Source organism: Pan paniscus, chromosome 8 (genome assembly GCF_029289425.2).
Source record: "Pan paniscus chromosome 8, NHGRI_mPanPan1-v2.0_pri, whole genome shotgun sequence".
Classification (NCBI taxonomy): domain Eukaryota; kingdom Metazoa; phylum Chordata; class Mammalia; order Primates; family Hominidae; genus Pan; species Pan paniscus.
The window spans coordinates 108376383-108390555 of record NC_073257.2 but is presented as its reverse complement, the minus strand read 5'-3'; the positions used below and the strand labels follow the sequence as shown (position 1 = coordinate 108390555).

The 14173-nt window shown below is 48.2% G+C and overlaps 1 protein-coding gene across 1 annotated transcript in view; it reads left to right on the top strand.

Moving 5' to 3' along the window:
- Positions 1 to 14173, top strand: part of TLL2 (tolloid like 2) — a 151024-nt gene that overhangs the window by 31863 nt on the left and 104988 nt on the right. Inside the window, exon 2 of the mRNA XM_003825413.4 lies at positions 1721 to 1831. Within this exon, the coding sequence (XP_003825461.1) occupies positions 1721 to 1831 (111 nt within the window). The remainder of the gene's footprint in view (positions 1 to 1720; positions 1832 to 14173) is intronic.

Here is a 14173-nt window from a genome sequence, read left to right as displayed (position 1 = left end):
GCCATTCTCCTGCCTCAGCCTCTGGAGTAGCTGGGACTACAGGCGCCCGCCACCATGCCCAGCTAATTTTTTTCTATTTTTAATAGAGACAGAGTTTCACCGTGTTAGCCAGGATGGTCTCGATCTCCTGACCTCGTGATCCGCCCGCCTCAGCCTCCCAAAGTGCTGGGATTACAGGCGTGAGCCACCGCACCTGGCTAAGTTACTTTTTAGAGAACCTTCCAGTTTTCCATAAAGGCTGTTCTTGACACTACAATGCTGAATTTTCATCAACCTCTGTTACTCGAAGTTCTCAGCTTTCTTTTTTTCTGTAGTTATGAGGATAGGTTAGCTCTTCCAACTTTCTAAGACCCTGAAGTTTTGGACTCTCTATTCTTTGTCATTCTTATAAAAATTGTCATTTTTCGAGCCTGTTTCTTTCTTGTAGAACCTTGTCAAACATAGTTAATAACAACCAAGGCATGCTATCAGCATTCTTAGTCCATGTCTTCATTTGAAACCATAGCGCATTCAGTTCATCATCTGCCTTCCGAGTGAAGGCAGGCAACACTGACTGAATACTTCGTCACCGTCACTGCATAACATAGAGATGACTTCCTTTCAGCCTCTAGTAACAGTTTCCTTGACACCTGGCCCAAAGGCAATGGATTTTTGTTACAGAACATACTATTTCTGATAGGAATTTCTGTATTAGTGAGGATAAAGAGATTGTGCTCCAGTAATGAATGCCCATGAATCTCAGAAGATTATGAAAACAACATCACACCTGTAATCCCAGTGTTTTGAGAGGCCGAGGCAGGAGAATTATTTGAGACTGCACAACATAGCGAGACCCTGTCTGTACAAAAAAAATTATAAAATTAGCCAGGCGTGGTGTCCCATGCCTGGAGTCCTAGCTACTTGGGCAGCTGAGGTGGGAGGATTGCTTGAGCCCAGGCTTTCAAGGTTGCAGTGAGCTATGATCGTGACACTGCACTCCAGACTGGGCTACAGAGCAAGACTCTGTCTCTCTTAAAAAAAAAAAATCTATCCTCCCCCCCCAACAAAAAAAAACAGTGTTTTCATTTTTTAATCCATGCTGCATATCCATCCTGATAAGCCACACTGTGCTATACATCATCTTTACTCCAGAACCTAGGGTGATCCCCACGAACCCAGATGAACCCCATCTGGAACATTGCTTGTCTTCTGGGACAGGGCAAAGAGGATGCAGTGAATCATGCACTAGCTCTTAAAGCTTCTGCTCACACTGAATTAGAGCAGGCTGTGTAGCCAATCCTGACACCAATGGGGCAGGGAGCTATAATCTTTCCCCAGGGAAGGGCAACAAAAATTATGAGCAACAGTATAATTTATCACATTATTCGTTTTCTTCTACATCTTGGGGACCATAAAGAAGAAAGAAGCAGCTGTCTTTTTGTGGTAGTTTTGCTCAGAGCTGCCTAGAGCGAGGACAAGACAGGTGACCTTTCAAAATACCTTACAGACTTAGGATTTGGATTTTCATGGTGGTTGGCACAGCCCCAGGCTGCACAGAACTAATACCTGCTGTTCCTCTGCCTCCACCAGCCCTATCTCTTAGGCTCAAGGAGAAATTTTACTGGATGGGCTGTCTTTTCCAAAGTTTACCACCCAACACCCAATGCCCTTTGGGGCATTAGTGAATCCATTTTTCTTGACTTCTAGCATAAATTCACCCACTTATGTGTTTCCTTCCCAGCTGTCTTTTGGGGAGACATTGCCTTAGATGAAGATGACTTGAAGCTGTTTCACATTGACAAAGCCAGAGACTGGACCAAGCAGACAGTGGGGGCAACAGGACACAGCACGGGTAGGTACTGCTTCCTCCCTTCTCCTGCCCAGATGGGAGGGATGAGGGACTTCAGCAGGGGGAGATGTGGACCACGAGTCATCGGTGTTTGACTTGCTAGTCCAATGCCCCCCTATTTGTGGAAAATCAGAGGGGTCACTTCTCCTTCTCCACTGGAGCCAGTGGAGCTGGGGCTTCCAAGTTTGCTGATTCGTCTAAGAAAATCTCCATTTGCCTCTTTATCAGAGGGTTCAGGCTGGAGCTCGGCATTGGTTCTTAGGACTCTGGCCTCGGGGTTCAGCACTTTCCAGATTGGAGAGTCAAGTGAAATGTAAACAGAAAACCATAACACCTCATAGCAAGTGTGTGAGAAACCAAGAGCAGTGGGAAGACAGAGAGTGAGTGGAGAAGCCTGCCTGGTGTCATGTGAATGGGCACTTGTGTGTGGTGTCTTGAAGGGTGAGTAGGAGTCCTGAGTGGGAAAAAAGGGCACTTCAGGTGGAAGGAGAGCCTTTTGCAAAGGCAGAAAGTATGGGGGGACTCTCCTTATTTGAGGAAAGAGGTAAGGTGCAAGTCACTAGAGGGCAGCCCTTTGGGGTGGGCTGTGGCAGGAGATGTGTCTGGAGAAGTTAGCTGGGGTAGACGGTGAAGGGCTTGCCTGTTGAACTCATGAGCTTCGGCTTTGCCCACTGGGCTGTAGGGGTTCTGGTGAACAGGAGCATGACTTGCTCATCTTGAAATCAGGGGTGCCTTGATGGAGTCCCCTCTCCCACTGCTCTCTGCAGCCCACCAGGTGCCCTTGTGGTGCTGGGTTCCTGGCTGCCTGCTTGGGCAGCTTCACTATGCTGATTGCAGTGGGGATGGTGCTGGGGGGAGGGTTGTATCAGGCAACCCCTCTTCCAGGCTGCTCATGTATGTGGTGACATCCAGGAAGATCTCTGGAACCTGGAGGGAAAAGTGTGGGCATGTGCCCAGGGCAGGGGCACCTCCCACGGTTCATGAGGAACCAGAGCAGCTACAGGGACCTGCCTTCAAAACTCCCTGCAGGGGTTGGTGGATGAGGGCTGACATTGCCAGGAGGTCACGGGGACCTCATTGCCAGTGGCTGGGAGGAAGGTGGGGCAGTTATGTACTTTAGGATTTCTTTTTGGTGTCTTGTTTCATGAGTGTCATTTCTTAGGATTTTTGAGGTCTCGTATAAGGTTTGAAATTCTATTCACATTTTAAATGGAGTTTTCAATTATTTTTAATACCAATATATTCAGAACTTTACTTAAGCTCTAACAAAAGGAAGCATCTTTGCATAATTCTACCACTCCATCTAATCACACTTTTCTCCCCAGCTCTTACCTGGAGGCCTGGAGAAGCTGACCTGACTGTAACCTTGTATGTGTAGTTAAAATAGTTTTAAAACTTTTTTGATGGTGTTACTTAAAAATAGTGAACTTCATGTATCTCAAACATACAGCCTGATGAACTTTTACATGTGTACACGCCCATGGGACCACCACCCACACCAAGATAAGGAACATTCCAGACCCCAGAGACTCCTCACATCCCTCCCAGTTAATACGTGTCCCAAAGTAGCCACTGGTCTGACCTCTATCACCCCAGACTCCTTTTACCTGCATGGAGTCGTACAGTCTGTATTACTCTGTGTCTGGTTTCTTTTGTGCAGCCTGTGACTGAAATTCACTCACATTGCCGTGTTGCTCTTTTTAATCGTTATGCAGTATTCTATTGTATGAACGGACCCTGGTTTATTTGTTCTTCAGTTGACAGACATGTGGGCAGTTTGTGGTTTGGGCTACGATAAATAAAGCTGCTGCGGTCATTCTTGGACGTAGTGTTTTGGTGAACACGAGCACTCATTTCCACTGGGCCTGTGCCCAGGAGTGGGGGTGCTGGGTCATAGGGCACACACAGTTCAGCATTAGTAGGTACTGTCGAAGAGTTCTCCAAAGTGGTTGTACCACTTTACGCTCTAAGTGGGTGCATACTCATTTAGGAGACAGGAGTGGTGTCTGTGCAGGATCCAGTAAGGCTTTGAGTCTTGGTCTCCCCGGTTTGGGTCTCACTGACTTGATGCCGGCCCACCATCAAGAATGCTCAGGGTTGCCTTTCTCAGCTGTCCTGCTGTCCTTGGGAGCCCAAGCTTGGCAGATGGGAGTGAGAGACCCCAAAGAGAGACAGGGCAGTGGCCAGCCACCATGCCAGTTGCATACCCGGCTGCTAGAGGGTTGTGTTGAGGGAAGGCTGCCTGAGGATGCTGTGGTGGAGGAAGCCCAGCAGCCTGGCCTTCTCCCTCATGCCACTTGCTCAAGGTGGACATGACCTAAGAACTTGGAGGCCTGTCTTCTCCCTTCTCTCCTGTGAGCTGATAGAGCTGATAGAGCACAGAGCCTACATCCTGCCTGGATTTAGATCCCCCAGAGTCTGGGCCGGGACCTTGTACCCAGAAGGTGCTGGCCAGCATCAGCAGAGAGGAGATGGAGGCAGATGAAGATGGCAGACCCTGGAGCCGTCTCCCAGGGCCTTAGAAATCCAGAGCCTCAGCAGGGCTTTGCTCCCAGAAGGGTGGTGAGAGCGTTGACTGTGGTCACAGGCTTTGGGTCAGACTGCCTGGGCTTGCATCCTTAAGCTGGGCCTCAGTTTCTTCATCTGTCAAATGCAAATAGCAATAATCCTTACCTCAGAGTAATGCTGTGAGGATGAAAAGAAAGAAAATATGCAAAGTGCTTAGCACAGTGCCTGGCACATAACAAATGCTTAATAAATTTCATCTGCTTCCTCCTCATTATTATTAATATTTGCAGAGAGAAGACTGACCTGGGAGGGTTTACGATTAAAGTGGAGAGTGGGGAGCTGGGCATTCACCCCTGTGGTCCCAGCTACTTGAGAGGCTGAGGTGGGAGGATTGCTTGAGCCTGGGAGATCAAGGCTGCAGTGAGCAAGATCACGCCACTGCACTGCAGCCTGGGCGACAGAGTGAAACCTTGTCTCTAAAAAAAATCAAAATTGGCCGGGCGCAGTGGCTCACGCCTGTAATCCCAGTCCTTTGGGAGGCTGAGGCGGGCGGATCACGAGGTCAGGAGATCGAGACCATCCTGGCTAACACAGTGAAACCCCGTCTCTACTAAAAATACAAAAAAAAAAAAAAAAAAAAAAATTAGCTGGGCGTGGTGGCAGGCGCCTGTAGTCCCGGCTACTCGGGAGGCTGAGGCAGGAGAATGGCGTGAACCCGGGAGGTGGAGATTACAGTGAGCCGAGATCGCGCCACTGCACTCCAGCCTGGGCGACAGAGCAAGACTCTGTCTCAAAAAAAAATAATAATAAATTAAAATTAAAATTAAAACAAATGGAGAATGAGGGAAATTTGCTGTGTACATAGGAAATGTGGGGGCTTAGGAATGAGGCCTTTGAAATATATATCATACTTAGTGTTTCTTCCTTCCCAAGCTTGATATTTTTTTTTCTAGTGTGTTTTTATGGCAAAGTGATTTTTATCCTGATCATTTTTCTCTGAGGTCCAATAGTACTTTGCGTCTACCTAGAATAGTATGAATAGTTATTTTATCGTCAGAATGGGAATATTTTTTATTGTTTTTGTTGATTAAACTGATGCTGCTTGTTGTAAAAAAAAAAAAAAAAAAAAGTCCAGTAGCTCATAATTGTATAAAGTGGAAGGTGAAAATCCCCTGTTATCCCAGCCCCAAAGATCCCTGGCATTACCAGTTTGCTGGATTCTTTCCAGACTTAATGTGCTCAGGCTGTGTGTGTGCATGTGTGCGTGTGTGTGTGTGTGTAACATAAAAGGGATTAGGGATTTTACTCAATGTGCTTTGGTGTTGTCTGCATTTTTTACTTAACACTTTATCATGGACATCTTGTCATGCAGCACTTTGTGGTCTCTTATTTTAACGGCAGTAGTGATTCAATGTGCAACTCTGCCATGATTTACCTAACTAAGCCCTTATAGATAAATGTGAAGATTGTTTCCCATTTTTTTCTGTATTTTTTTTTCCTCTTAGAAGCAATGTTTCTATAAATAACTTTCTGCATGTATCTTTAAACATTTGTTTTAATTTTAAAAATCACAGGCCGGGTGCGGTGACTCACACCTGTAATCCCAGCACTTTGGGAGGCCGAGGCAGGCGGATCACTTGAGGTCAGGAGTTCAAGACCAGCCTGGCCAACATGGTGAAACCCTGTCTCTACTAAAAAATACAAAAATTAGCCGGGCATGGTGGTGGGTGCCTATAGTCCCAGCTACTTCGGAGGCTGAGGCAGGAGAATTGCTGGAACCCGGGAGGTGGAGGTTGCTAGTACGATTTCACTAGCCAAGATCGTACCACTGCACTACATCTGAGCGACAGAGTGAGACTCCGTCTCAACAACAACAACAACAACAAAAATATATATATATATATAAAATTAAAAAGGAACCACACCTTTACCCTCTTTTCCTACTTCCAAATGTGTGGGAAGATGTATTCTTAGATGCAAGTTAATCTCATTTCCAAGCTTTGGTAAGTGCCTCTGTGTATTAGTCTATTTTTACTCTGCTGATAAAGGTGTACCCGAGACTGGGCAATTTACAAAAGAGAGAGGGTTAATTGGACTCACCGTTCCACGTGGCTGGGGAGTCCTCACAATCATGGTGGAAGGCAAGGAGGAGCAAGTCACATCTTGTGTGGATGGCGGCAGGCAAGGAGAGCTTGTGCAGGGAAACTCCCATTTTTAAACCCATCAGATCTCGTGAGACCCACTTACTATCATGAGAACAGCATGGGAAAGACCCGTCCCATAATTCAATCATCTCCCTTTGGGTCCCTCCCACAACACTTGGAATTACGGGAGCTGTAAGATGAGATTTGGGTGGGGACACAGAGCCATCCTGTTTCTTTTGTTGGAGGGTAGGGAGAGGGCTCAAGGGGAGAGGTCTGAGGTCCCTGGAGGGAGACATGGGGGGAAGGGCCCAGAACCCTGCAGTGCAACCCCAGAGGCCTCCTTTGCCTGTTTATCCTGTGATCTTGGCACTGCTTTTTTGGCTGCAGAAGGAAACCATGTCAGTTGCCCTAGAGGTGACCCAGTCAGCCTCATTTGCTAGATGTGCCCAAATTTATTCAGTAGCAGAATCAGGACTAGAACCCAAGTTTGTCAACTCCAGGGTTGCTGTGTCTTCTACTTTACCAACCTGCCCATCATATTGCCTGCTAGAGGAGCTGAGAACAAGAGTGCAGGTGGTTATTCCTTTGTTGTCACTTGGAAAGTAGGCTGGAGTCTTTCTGTGCCAATGGTGAGGCAAGACCTTATGCCTGGGTTGGCTTAAGAGCCCACTTAGTGCACTGCAGTGTCCACAAAAAGCCACTGACAGCTTTAGGATTCACAGCAGGGAGCATGTCTTCTGTTCACTTGGGGCCACGAGCTGTGTTGATTTCATGCCAATTTGTCTTCCTGCCTCTAGTCTCTCTTACTCCATTCTGCTTCTAGCTTATCTTTCTGGCAACCTTGTGACCACTGTAGTGGGTCCTCCCAAAACCCATGTCTACCTGGAACCTCAGAATGTAATCTTATTTGCAAATAGAATCTTTGCAGATCTAATTAGTTAAGGATCTTGAGATGAGATCCTCCTGGATTTAGGGTGGATCCTAAATCTATTGACTGACATGCTTATAGGAAAAGAAGAGGACAGAGAGAGAAGGCCATGTGAAGACAGAGGCAGAGATTGAAGTGATGCAGCCACAAGCCAAGAACACCAGGGTTTCCAGGAGCCACCACAAGCTAAGCAGAGACAAAGCTGGATTCTCCCCTAGAGCATTTGGGGAGAATGCTGCCAACACCTGGCCTTCAGACTTCTAGCCTCCAGGATTGTGAGAGAATAGAGTTCTGTTGTAAGCCACTCAGTTGTAGATTGCATGGCAGTCCTAGGAAACGAATACAGCTGTGCTGTTTAGAGCCTTCAATAGCTCCCCCTTGCTTATTAGAAACATTCCTTGGTCGGACTCTTAAGGCCCTTCATGCTATGTCCACAACCTGTGTATCCAGCCTCTCTTCCCACTCCTGGTCCTCTAGCCAAATGCAATGATGTGCCTGTGCAGGCCCCCAGTTTCCTTCCTTACAGCCTCTGTTCTAGCTGCTCCCTCTGCTCAAAGTCCCCATTCTACACATAAGGAAATGAAGACCCCCAGAAAGGTTGGATGACCCATTCAAGCCTCTTTATCCATCTCTACCCAGCTGCATTTGTGATGCCTCTTTGCTCTGCATGCCTCCCAGCTTGGGGAGATGGCCTGGGTAGATGGTGCTATTAAAATTGGCCACATTTTGTGCTTGGGATGGAGAGAACTGCTATTTCTCCCCCATTCTCCGATGGGCCCATTCCCTTGTCATGGGGCTGCTGGAGGATGTGGCAGCCGCATTTTGGATGTGTGTGGGGGCAAGGCGGCAAGAAAGGATTCTTCAGGGAAAGAAAGTCTTCTGTGTGCATTTTATTTGCAGTGAGAAGAATGGGAGTCCTGGGCAGGCATTGGCCACGCTGTTCTATGAATGGGGCCCTTGAATTAACATTACAGAGTTTCCTAAAGCTGCTAATCGGATTAGCTGTGTAGTGAAGGAAGTACTTAGTGGGAGACACACACAGACACACACACAGGCGCGCACACACTTTCCGACCCTCTTGCACCCTTTTCGATACGAGAGTGGCTGAACCTGACAGCCCCATTCCTGAGTTCTTAGACACCTCTCCTGTTAGCCACAGGAGATGTGGAGGAGAAGCCTGTGTGGCTGATGCTTTGAACGTTGTGTTTGTTTGTTTGTTCCCCAAAGAGTCCAGGAAGTCTGCGTTGGGCACATCCATCTTTGTAAATGTACCTGAAAAGGAAATCTGGATCTGATTTCTTGATGTTTGTAATGAGGACTTTAAAAGGGGAAATGGTTTTAATTACTTATTGGCTCAGATGGAAGTTGATGTTTCCCGCCTCATCTATTCTGAGCCACGGGGCCATGTCCATCTCTATTTAAGAAATCAACCTTGCTCTAAATCCTCACTTCCTAAACTCCTGCCATCTGTGTAGGATGTCTGCATAACCCCAACAGTTTAGGTATTGGGTTTAAAATAATACATTAGCAGGAGAGACTCTGAGACATGTCCCCTCTCTGGGCCCTGTCTCTGAATCATGGGGACGCTTTCTTATTTTCATTGTATTTATTTTATTTTTTGAGACAGAGTCTCTCTCTGTTGCCCAGGCTGGAATGCAGTGGCATGATCTCTGGTTCAAGCAATTCTCCTGCCTCAGCCTCTTGAGTAGCTGGGATTTCAGGCGCCCACCACCATGCCCAGCTAATTTTTGTACTTTTAGTAGAGACAGGGTTTCACCACGTTGGCCAGGCTGGTCTCGAACTCCTGATCTCAAGTGATTCACCTGCCTCAGCCTCCCAAAGTTCTGGGATTACAGGGATTAGCCAACACGCCCAGGCTTGGATTCTTTCTTTACCCACAGACGCTTTGGTTCCTAGAGTTCCTATCTGTACTCTGTCCATGACTTTGAGTGGCACACATTACTCTCACCTGGTCTCAGTGTTCCCATCTGATCCGGGGGAGCTGATGGAACCACATTCTAACTTCCTTCAAGCCAGTTTGAGCTCTGGATTTGAGTGCTGGTGTTTCAGGCTAAAGAAAAGAGGGGAACCAAAGGCTATCAGGCATTACAGGGCTAAAGGTAGGCATTGAACACCAGTGCATACCCAAGAGATACCCAATGTCCAGAATCAGAGAACTTGGATTTAGGGTTTCTGGGCTCTGCTTTCCAAGGTTTGAGGCTCTAAAAAGAGATCCAACATGTTTCTGTTCCCAGCATATTTTTAACTTTGAAGCTTTTTTTCTTTTATTCTTTTTTTTGAGACAGGATTTTGCTGTGTCACTCAGGCTGGAGTGCAGTGGTGCACTGCAGCCTCAACCTCCTGGGTTCAAGCCATCCTCTCACCTCAGCCTCCTGAGTAGCTGGAACCACAGGCACATGTCACCGTGCCTGGCTAATTTTTGTACTTTTTGTGGAGACGAGATGTCATGTTGTTTCCCAGGCTGGTCTTGAACTCCTGGGCTCAAGCAATCCTCCTGCCTCAGCCTCCCAAAGTATTGGGATTATAAGTGCGAGCCACTGCACTCAGCCCAACTTTGAGGCTCTTGAGAGAGCTTATAGATGGGGCTGTGATTTTTCAGCCTCTACCCCTGTGGAGACATTCCCCAAGCTTTGTAGACATGGCTTCCTCATTTCACTAGTTTTATTTGTTGGGGTAGGAGTGCTACTGACTGCCAAGTGTCCAAATGAGAATGGGTCAGTGGGGGGCTCCCTATGATATCCTACAGAAGGGACGATGTCTCGATTTTGTGAATGAACGTCAGGCTGGACTCTTGCTGGGCCAGTTCATTGGATTCAAGTCTGTCTTCTCTCACGTCATGCATTGCCAAGTGCCATCTCTGAGAAATCTCAGGGCCTCTGCTGCCAGGGCCACAGGTTTGGAAATCTGAAGAGTCACAGGGGCCCATCAGGGAGCTCTCTTACACATCCCTGTCTTTCCTCTGTCTCCTCCAAAGCTAGGTGAGGAGGGGGTCCAGAGAAGAAGGTCCTGGTGGCCTCTTTTCTCTAAGTATGTTGTGCGTGACATTTTGAGATTCACAGACTCCTTTGAGAATCTGATGAACATTATGAACCTTCTCGTAGGTACACACACACACGCACGCACACAGACACACACACAATCGTGCTTGCAGTTTTCAGATTGAGATCCATGGATCTCAAGTTACGAAATTCTGACCCCAGTCCTGTCTTTGGTGTGCCTCCCCACTGTTGGAGCTGTGACCATGGGCATCAGGACCTTGGAGGGCTGCAGTGTGGGAAGACGTGGGTGTCGGAGCCCAGCAGGCCTGAGTTTGCGTCTCTGGCTCTGTACTGATTCGCTGTGGGACTTAGGGCAACTCATTCCTTATTTGTAAGATGGAATAATAATACCTGCCTCACAGCGAGGATTAAATAAGTGTGACACGTAAAACACTTATTCCAGGGTCTGACACCAAAAATAATAACAGTAATACCCGCAGGGTTGGCCCTTTGCTGGCTCTCTTGTCTTCTCTTCTCTATGCGACCCCCAACTTCTGTGTCCCAAATCCCATGCTTCCTAAGTGTCCAAGTCTCTTGGAATTCTTCATTTTAGTACTCTTCCGGAACCTGCAGGGGACTCTGGAGCAGGGCCTGTATCAGTGTGCTCTATCAGATGCTTGGATTTGGATTCCAGCCAGCACATGGGAAATCTCTGAATCAATCTCCAACATAAAGACTTCCCAAGTGGCCGGGTGCGGTGGCTCATGACTGTAATCCCAGCACTTTGGGAGGCCAAGGCAGGTGGATTGCTTGAGGTCAGGAGTTCCAGACCAGCCTGATCAACATAGTGAAACACCATCTCTACTGAAAATACAAAAAAAATTAGCCAGGTGTGGTGGCAAACACCTGTAATCCCAGCTACTCGGGGGGCTGAGGCAGGAGAATCACTAGAACCTGGCAGGCAGAGGCTGCAGTGAGCTGAGATAGCACAACTGCACTCCAGCCTGGGCAACAGAGCAAAACTTTGTCTCCCCCCTCAAAAAAAAAGACTTCCCAAGTTGTCCTGAGCCACACTCTGGGGTCATCACAAAGTTGGCCAGAGAGGGATCTGAGAATGGATTGAATGCTGGTTCCTCTTTAGTAGTAACAATGAAAGAATGAGAACAAGTACCATTTGTTATGTCAATTATGGGCTAAATGCTTTATAGACATGATTTGATTTAGTCTTCACACAACAGTTCTATGTGGTAGGTACTATTAGTATGTGTAGGCGTGTAAATGAATTTTCAGAGAGGTAAGTAAGCTGTTGGTGAGCACACAGCTAATCATTGGCAGAGCCAAGATTAGGACTCTAGTCTTTGAAGTGTCAGAGGCCCTGTGTTTAGCTCCTACACTCCATTGCTTTAGAAACAGACACTGGCATCACTTCTAACCCTGTTCCCTTGAGCTGCTGACGACTTAGGCTCTCCATCACTCCCCTAGAGAGGTGCTGGGGGTGCACAGGATGTGTTTTGGAGGCTTATGGGTGCTAAACCTCATCCTGCCTGCTATTATTTATTCAGCATCTGCCCGACCCATCAACCAGTCTGTCAACAGCAGTGACAGTCTGGCCTTTCTTCTTTTATTCCAGCATCAGGCTGGGCACATCAGTGGTGCCAGACAAACACGTGTGAACTGTGGATGGAGCCAGGAGGCTCAGGACTGCCTGATGGCCTTGCCTGCTCTCCTGCTCCCCCATGAGGCTGTCAGGGGTAGGATGGATTGTTTGAATGTGTGATGCCTCTGACCCCCGGCTGGGGATGGGTACCAGCAGCAAGAGAAATTCTCAGGCTCAGGGATGGAGCTGGGCAGGCCCACATCACCTTGCAGAGAGTGTCTGGAAAGGAGACCCTTTAGCCACGTGGTCATTAGCTTCTCTTTACAGGGCCCTTTGTACAGATTCTCAGATGGAAAATGTGGTCCTTAGGTCTGCAAGCCGGGGAGAGCTTGCTGGGGTCTCTGTGGACTTTCAGTCTTTCTTTCTCAGACCTTTGGGGGTGTCCAGCTGGCCCTCATCATCACCCTGCCCCGCCCACAAGAGTTCTTGGCTCCCACTGGTCAGAACTTGATCTTCACATGATGCCCTCCTAGCCTGTCATTCCCCACACTCTTCCCTGGGATCGACCCCACAGCTCTGCTGCCTCTCTGATGCCAAATTTATGATTAGAATTGCTTTCTCTCTGTCTCTCCTTCCTTATGTAAAATATGCTAATTGAGGACCTCTTCTGTGCTCAGCACCAAGGATACAGCAGTAACCACTTTTTCTCCCACCATTAAGGAGATTGTGTTTTTAAGATGGGAGTGATGATTGTCGGGCTCTGGGAGCACTGGAGGAATGGGTCAGATTGGAGGGTGGGATCTGGGATCAAAGCCCCCACTGGGTTGGGGAGCCACTGCCCTCTCATGGCAGGCTTCCCCCACACCTACGGGGAAGGCCCCAGGTGACAGCTGTCACCCAGGCGGGAGGCTGGTGGTGGGGGTCCAGCCTGGGTGCACAGGGCCCCACCAGAGGCAGAGCAGAGGCACAGGCACAGGGAGGCTGGGGTGTGTGGGCCAGAGACCCAGGCAAATCCCATCAGAAAGGCTGTAAGCAGGCTTCTTCTTCCATGCTGGGAGCTCAAAAGAACAAGGCGAGAGTGACTGGTTCTTGTAGGAAGTAAGGATTAGGGAGGAAAGCAGAGAGCTGGCCTGAGAGAATAAGATGGCTGCAAGAGTCAGAAATAATACAGAAATCCACAAGTCAAAATCGGAGCCCAGGTCAGAGTCAGACCGGAGGGAAGGGTAGTGTGCTGCTGAGACTCTCGTGTGTTGAGTCCAAACCCCTGAAATCCCTCTGTCAGAGGACAGGGCTGGCCCCAGAGCCAGGGCTGGGCTCAGCCCGCAGAAAGCAATCAGCAGGTGCTAGCTGGAAAGGAGGGGGATGTCAGCACAGGAACCAGGCGCAGCCTGGCAGTTATTCCACCCATGAAGTTTTGAATTTAGTGAGATGATTTGAGATGATAAGGAGGCATCTGATAACGTGCACATCTGCTCTTTGGGAAGGAAGAAGAATGCAGCATAAGGAGTTGATCATCTCATCCTCCAGGGCCTCATTCAGGGGCTGACTTATACCTTGGATTGAAGCCAGAGTTCACTGAGAACTTGAAGTGTTGGGAAAAGCAAATTCACCTTTAAGTTAATTTTTATTACGAGCGTGTTTGTCAGGATTTGGAGAAGCTGGGCTGGGACTCCACCTGGGGCCACGGTGGGGTGCAGGGCCAGGTGGGGCAAGGGTGGTGCCTCCTCTTGAGTGTTCATCCAGGGAGTGGGTATCCTCATGAACCATGAATCTGAGAGCCTGAATCAAAATTGGGAGATGAGCTTAAGAAATTGGGACAAACAAGAGTTTAGTACCTGACGTTCTAGCCAAGGCTCTTTAGTTGTGAGATACCGAATCCCACTCAAGATAGCTCAAATAGAGGAGCGTCTTTTAAGAGTACATTCTCGTGGCCCTATAAGAACAGAGGCAGAGTAGAACTGGCCTCGTGGGGACTGGACTAGGAATTGGAGAGAAAGGAGCAAGGCTGATCTCTCTTCTCAGGGGCCACGAAGTACCTCTCATTTTTGTTTTGTCTCCTCTTCTTGCACCTGCCCCTCATGGCCAGCCTGCTGGAGCCTCTGTCATGATCCCTTGGCTGCAGTGTCCCCTACTGAATGCCTCCGGCAGCTACCTATGTAAGGCACTGTG